Below are 7,499 nucleotides of genomic sequence, written 5' to 3'. Positions count from 1 at the left end.
AGGAGGAGGGGGGGGGGGACAACGGCGTTCGAGGCGAAGCGGCAGAAGGGACGGCTTAGGCCCTGGCCCTGTTGTTCAGCGGTTGAGGCGGGACGGCCCACGTAATCAGGCCCGGGTTAGAGCAGGCTCAGCCCTTTCTTCGCTCTCATTAAAAGGCGTACGCATAATCGCCCTCTAAGCAGCAGGCTCACGCCTCATGTAAAACAACAACTATCAGTTACTGCACATCAGTGGTGGGGTAGGACGTAAACACACGCATACAGGCACACTCACATTCACACGGGCGCACACGCACGCACACATACTGTACACAGACACACACACACACACACACACACACACACACACACACACACACACACACACACACACACACACACACACACACACACACACACACACACACACACAGACACACACACACACATAAACACATAAACACACCACTGGCCCAGATAAACTCACAGCAGGTGAGTTTTTATAATCGTTCACTAAAACGTTATTTATTCAACACCAAAGAGGCAATTTTGGTATTTAAACTTACACAGGACATGTCTTGATGACCAAATGAGCCATGATGACTGAAGTCTTACTCATCTATTCTGTAAACCTTGTTGTCCTGCTCAAAACCTCGTCTGTCTTATCTGGTGATTGGTCACCTTTGATTCGCAGTCCATACTATATAATATGATATAATAAAATATAATGTGTACAGGTGATGGCAATTGTGAGGATGTGAGATAATTAAGAATAGTAATAAATAAAAGGCTAGCCTATTATTTAAACATCAAATAAGGACTTTTGTTCAGTGGATGAATGAATCTTCCCATGGTTTGTTTACGTTAGTTAATAGCCTTGTGCGCTGCTCTGATGCAAAACAAGATGCGTTTTAACATAAGAGGATAGGGGAGGGGGGGGGGGGGGGGGTTGGAAATGCTCGTCTTTTTTATCCGATTCCCACTACGTGTTATTGGCGCACTACACCCATTCGTATCCCTTCTTAACCGCTCCTGTTGGCTCTGCCTCTGACCATAAAACGTCCTCATTTCGGAGTAAAGTGTCTCGTTAACGATCGGATGGATCCGTGCGTCGAGGAAGTAGCGGCTGTGTCAAATATTAACAACAGGGTTCCGTCCCATCCCAAATTGTAGGGTGTTGCTCTTCCTCCCAGGGTCCGGACGTACACACTTGGCGCCCGTGATAGATTGAAGTGAAGCTAGAGGGGTACCGCCCACTGTACGTTCAGACCATGGGATCTCCGATCGGGCTCAGATTCTATGGGTTCCGACTGCGAGAAGGAGCATTTTTTGAAATGTTCTACTTAGCATAGCCATTGAAAGCGCTGAGTGAGGTGACAATAAAGCAACCGCTTCTCGTCTCAACGGCTTTGAATTGTCTTAAAGTCGCTTTGTGTTCTTCGGGAGCGACCCCGCCCCTCGCCGGACACAAAGGCCACGCTGGGCTTTGTGTGGATGCATATGCGACCTCTGACCCCGCTGTGTTCCTCATCTTTAGACTCCGGAGGAGGAGAAGAAATGACTAAATTGCCTGCCGTTTGCCGTTAAGTATGGGCTTTGTTGGCACATCATATTTTCCCCTCGGATAGACATCACTTCAGTTCGCTCTGTAATTTGAAACATGGCAGAATCATGAAGCCTGTTTCAGTATCCCATATGCAATGCTATTTTCTATCTCTGTTCCTTTCCCTTAATTTGTAGACGAATGTTAATCATTTCAATGATTGAGATAAAACAAAGAACAGATGTGTTTTCATCCTTATTGATACTAGCCTATATATAAGGCCTTGCCGAGTATAAATAATTAAATATGTGGATAATAGGGGCTTGGATAACTTATCAGAACTGTAAGCATCCTAAAAACACAATAAACAAAAACAATAACAGTAACCAACCTGTACTTTGCATGATTTAAGGCATGTCAGGTATAACTAACCAAATCGTGTTGATAATATGTTAATCCTTGAACGTGAATGATATACATATCTCAAGCATATAATCAAAAATACATTTTATTCGTATAATTTCCAGGGCAGTAGGCCTATTTTGATGCGAGGAGACAACAAAGGAGGGAGTGTATCTGAGGGGAGTGGATGGGATGTTTTTTTTCTCTCTCCGTTTTTATCACCGCCCACTCCAAACATTTCAGCCAATGAGCCTCGGCTATGCAAATCTGGAGCAGCACTGCACCGTCCCTGCCCAGGCGGTGACGTCACCCTCCCCTATCCCCCCCACAGTAGTGTTGTCTGGCTTTGCAGCAGTAAGTCAGACAGAAAACAGAAAAGAGCTGAGTGAGCCGAGTTGGGGAGGGACCCTTTGAAGGAAATATTCACCACCGCCGGCATTCCAGCAGATCTGGAGTACCGCAACTCTGCTACCACCGTAGACCAAACACATCCAGGGGACCCCTATCTCTGGAAGAGTGGATATCTTTTTGCCTGTGTGTGTGTTTGTGTGTGTGCTGTGCATTGATTCACAGCTGTGCAAGAGAGTGTGTGTGTGAGGCATCACCGAATCGCACCAGTGGCTTGAAACCGGGTCCGGTGCCCCCCTCCTTTTCCCTGATCATTCCTTGTTGCTCTCCTTCCGCGTTCCCCCCCCCACCCACCCCCCCACTGTCTCATCCTCCCCGGCTACGAGACGGAGTCTGCAGTCGCAAGATGCCTAGCTCGCTGTTCGCCGACATGGATAGGAGCGGGAGCAACCAAGGGGACGCCCTGGACGACCAGAGAGCCCTGCAGATAGCGCTGGACCAGCTATCCCTGCTCGGCTTGGACAACGATGACAATTCGTTGTATGACAACGAGCCCCGCAAAAAGAGTGTCAACATGACAGAGTGCGTCCCCGTTCCCAGCTCCGAGCATGTGGCCGAAATCGTGGGGAGACAAGGTGAGCAATTTCTTCCAGTTATGTCCCAAATCCCCCACCTACTCGCCCACACACACAAGTGGGGGTCCGGTTGTGGGCTGGTACAGTTGTTCTCCTGGCTGGAGAGGTGGCCGGTTGTGGGTCGTCTCCCCCCAGCTGTAGGGCTGGGGCGGGATGCTGCTGGTGCCTTAGTTACATATGCGCAATCTCTCTCCTCACTGCAATACTGTTGAGGGCTGTTGTTGTTGTTGTTGTTGTTATTGTTTCTCTCAGCCACAACAACAAAACAATTAACGATTGGGACTCATCCCATATGTTCCGGGTCCTTATGGCACACGCTGGGACGTTGTAAAATTAAAGTCCATCCAGAGCGTTTTTCTTTTCTTTTGTTGTATAATTTACTTGTCCCACTGAGGCTGCGAAAGTCTAGCCTACTTGTCTTGTCGCTGTCCACAACGCTGGTAACAACAGTGTTCCTTCTGGGCTTCAACTTCCCTGTGACCCATTGTTAAAAGGTTCTTCGGTTCCGTATAGGGCGTTGTATTACAACTTAATGCGCCAATTTCAAGAAATGGAAGATCGCTTTCCTCCCTTTTGGATCCCTCCTTTCCATATACCATTCAACCAACCCACCCTTTTCCATATCGTTGTTGAATTAGAAAAGGACAGCCGCTACGGTAATTCGAGGTGAATGTTTACACAATGACATGTAACGTAAGCACTGATTCAGCAGTCCTTCTTCTGATCTGGGTTCATTTTTCGCCTCGAAGCACCCGCTGTGTATTCACGGCAGAAGAGCATGTGGTTTGAGTTTATTCTTCCCTCTCTCGGACTCTCTCGCTCGCTCTCTAAAAAAAGGGTGGTTCCCCTCGGTTTCTCTATTGGCCTCTGATTCTTGGTTTCTCGAGAGACTGTAAAGTAAAAAAAAAAAAAAAAAGAATAACAATCGGCCCATCTGTTTTGAGTTGCGCACGAGTAATGACATTAGCTCCCACCGGCCCCACGTTTCGTGAACCATTGTTGTTTGTGCAACCGCGTCCTCTCCCTCACCTCTGGTGTCTCCCTCCGTCCTAGGCTGCAAGATCAAAGCGCTGCGGGCCAAAACCAACACCTACATCAAGACCCCCGTGCGCGGCGAGGAGCCGGTGTTCGTGGTGACGGGCCGCCGCGAGGACGTGGCCATGGCCCGCCGCGAGATCATCTCGGCCGCCGAACACTTCTCCATGATCCGCGCCTCGCGCAACAAGAACATCAGCCTGAACGGCACGGGCACGCCGGCCCCCGGCCCTCCCAACCTGCCGGGCCAGACCACCATCCAGGTGCGCGTTCCGTACCGCGTGGTGGGCCTGGTGGTGGGGCCCAAGGGCGCCACCATCAAGCGCATCCAGCAGCAGACGCACACCTACATCGTGACGCCGAGCCGCGACAAGGAGCCCATCTTCGAGGTGACGGGCATGCCGGAGAACGTGGACCGCGCCCGCGAGGAGATCGAGGCGCACATCGCCATGCGCACCGGCGGCCTCATCGAGCTCCAGGACGAGAACGACTTCCACGCCAACGGCACGGACGTGGGCTTCGACATCCACGGCCACGTCACCCTGTGGTCCAAGCCCGGCGCGGGCTCCGACGGCACGGCCGCCGCCAACGGCACGGCCGGCGGCGGCGGCGGCGGCGGCGGCGGCGCCACCCCGGCCTCGGCCCGCAAGCCCTTCTCCAACTACCGCAACGACTCGTCGTCCTCGCTGGGCTCCGCCTCCACGGACTCCTACTTTGGCAACGGCGGCTCGCCCCGCATGGCCGACTACAGCCCCCCCAGCCCCGCCCTCAGCTACACCGCCTCCTCCACCGCCACCACCACCAACAACAACAACAACGGCAACAACAACAACAACAACGCCAACAACAACGCCAACAGCGGCTTCGTGTACGGCCGCGATGCCGTCTCCCCCGACTGCACCAACGACGGGGCCTTCGACGCGTCGCCGGGCTTCGAGCCCGCCACGGCGCCCCCCGGCCTCCTGTGGTCCCACTACGAGAACCGCCGTGGGACCCCCTCCTCCTCCTCCCCGGGGGGCAGCTCCCCCACCTCCTCCTCCTCCTCCTCTTCCTCCTCCACCGCCGCCGCCTCCGCCATGTACTCCGTCCACGCCCCCAACGCCAACGCCGTGCTGGCCAGCCAGAGGAGGGCCCCCCACCACCCCAGGATGTCCCCCCCGCTCCACGGACAGCCTGCCGCAGGACCCCTGGCCAACAACGGCGCCTCCGTCGCCGAGCACCCGCTGGCCCGCCGGGTCCGCAGCGACCCCGGCGGCGGGCCCCTGAGCTTCACCTACCCCGGCGCCGGGGCCTCGCTCCCCGGCCCCCACCACCTCCCCGGGGTGCCCTGCGACTCCTCCTCCTCCGTGTCCTCCACCTCCTCCTCCTCCTCCACCTCCTCCGGCGCCAGCCGCAAGGGCAGCCGCGACTGCTCGGTGTGCTTCGAGAGCGAGGTGATCGCCGCGCTGGTGCCCTGCGGCCACAACCTCTTCTGCATGGAGTGCGCCAACCGCATCTGCCAGCGCAACGAGCCCCGCTGCCCCGTGTGCCAGGCCAGCGTCACTCAGGCTATTCGTATATTTTCATAAGGGGAAGAAACGACAACAAACTGAGAGAGAGAGAGCGAGAGAGAGAGAGAGAGAGAGCGAGAGAGAGAGAGAGAGAGAGAGACTGGAAGGGGGTCACCGAGGTCGATCAACGATGATGATGGGGGCCGCTGAACCTGACTCTTTAGAAACGGCCTCACCTGAACTCTGAACCGCCCCCCTATTTGGGGAGTGTACATAGAATTATACATATGTAGATGTAAGAGCCTGCAGTATCCAAAAATAAGGGACGAACCGGGCCCCCCCCTCCCCCCACAATCAAGGGGGGGCCCGGTTGACACGTTTTGGTTTTTTATATAACGTACCGTTGCTTGGGTAAATATTTTCAACATCTAGATGCATGTTTTAAATATTACAGCATAGTAATTACTTATCTCTAGTTAAAAAAAAAACGTACCTTATATTTATGAAGTAACGAGACATGTTTGTGTGTATGTGTGTGCGGAGACGGGGTTGTCGAGGGACCGAGGTACCCAGGGTTAGCGAGCTAGCCCGCTAGCATAGCGACATAGCCTTCCAGTGTCGAACGACCGAATGTACTGACAAGTGGAGAGGCAGAGTACTGCTAGAGGGCTCGTCGAGCCAATCAGGTCTGCTGTCTTCGTGCAGATGAGGATACTGCCACTGGGCATTGGTTTAACATCAGCCACAACCATGTGACAGAGCGCTACAATGATATATCCTCTGGAATTATGTACAGAAAACAATAGAACACACACACACACACACACACACACGCGACAACAACAACAAAATCCACAATTTGAAAGTTTCAATTACATTAATACAGATTGAAGTATTTTATTCTTTTTTGACTTGAAAAGATTATATTTCTTATTGCAAAGATGTTTACAAGATATTTTAATTTAAGTTCAGTGAACTTTTGTAGCTGGGTTAAAATATTGTTTATTTTTTAGTACAGCCTAATGGCATTGATCACTGTATTATTTTAATACCACACGGCTGTGGGCGGAGAAACAAATCCACAAGCGTGTGTTGCATTTGACAGTATTCTGTTGGGATGGAGTTTTTTATAGGTTCAGCAAAAAAAATCTTTTAATCCGCTTCACCCAGCATATTTTTTATTCAGTAATATAAAAGCATATTTTATTCTATATTATTATGAATCGTTACAAAATGTATGATACTTAGTAAGTCGGACGAAAAATGAACCGTTTATGCTTTCTAAAAAATTTGTATTAATTAGATTCCAAGTGGGAATTACAGGCTTCTGTTGCACCACTATAGTTTTAGTATTTCTATTTTAATACATTTGTTTACCACTTTGTTTATGTAAATGTAGGTGAAGTTACTTGAGCGTAAATGTACTTTATTGAGCAAAATCTAAGAACATAGTATATTTTATTTTATGATAAATGGCCTTTAACCTCATGGTCAAATACTAATATTATATTTGCTGAGACAAGATTTGAAAAAAAAAAATGTATCAAGAGTTTTATTTTTCTGACATGATAAAAAAAAAAAGTAAAACTTAAGTAATGGTGCTACTTCATGTTTTTTTTAAGTATTTCTATATAAGTCCAATAAAAATGGTACATTTATGTGGTGTCGTCTTCTTCATAATTTCCAGGCGTGTTATTCCCCCTGGTCTACTTGTTGCTCCTGTGACAGAAGGGTTATGGGTTCACATGTTTACAAGGGTGGGGGAGGTGGGTGAATATTAGCTATGTTGTAAGTGTGTTCATTCACTGAACATTTGACCCCACTTTAGTTCATAATGCAGTCTGCTGCACTCTTGCAGGCACTGGGATTATAATGCGTGGCCTAATTAATTCCTGTGTTCGGCTGTGACAGTGCAGAGAGAAAGAGAGGAAGGGCATCTTATCTCCAATTACAATTCCTGTGTGACTCACGCAAACTAGGATTTGATGCGGGGATCATATCTATGAATCTCCTCCAGTCGCTGGCGCAGTCTCAAAACTCATTTAGGGGGCAACTTAAGCACTTGTTG

General features: G+C 50.2%; 1 protein-coding gene across 1 annotated transcript; it reads left to right on the top strand.

The window, feature by feature from the left end:
* The first annotated feature begins 2,040 nt into the window (after nt 1-2,040).
* mex3b (mex-3 RNA binding family member B) lies at nt 2,041-7,089 on the top strand. Its single transcript, XM_030376930.1, has 2 exons — nt 2,041-2,906; nt 3,960-7,089. Exons 1-2 carry the CDS (start codon nt 2,678-2,680, stop codon nt 5,507-5,509), a joined length of 1,779 nt encoding a protein of 592 aa, XP_030232790.1. The 5' UTR covers nt 2,041-2,677; the 3' UTR covers nt 5,510-7,089.
* The last annotated feature ends 410 nt before the right edge of the window (nt 7,090-7,499 follow it).

The sequence above is a fragment of the Gadus morhua genome, chromosome 14 (assembly GCF_902167405.1).
Source record: "Gadus morhua chromosome 14, gadMor3.0, whole genome shotgun sequence".
NCBI lineage: Eukaryota > Metazoa > Chordata > Actinopteri > Gadiformes > Gadidae > Gadus > Gadus morhua.
Note: the sequence above shows the minus strand (reverse complement) of the source record. Positions and strands in the feature narration are given on the sequence as shown.

Bases quoted from the DNA above. Each gene is read 5' to 3' on its own strand.
- mex3b (XM_030376930.1), top strand. From the start codon at position 2,678: ATGCCTAGCTCGCTGTTCGCCGACATGGATAGGAGCGGGAGCAACCAA. The intron at 2,907-3,959 runs GTGAGCAATTTC...CCTCCGTCCTAG, and splicing joins CGAAATCGTGGGGAGACAAG to GCTGCAAGATCAAAGCGCTG.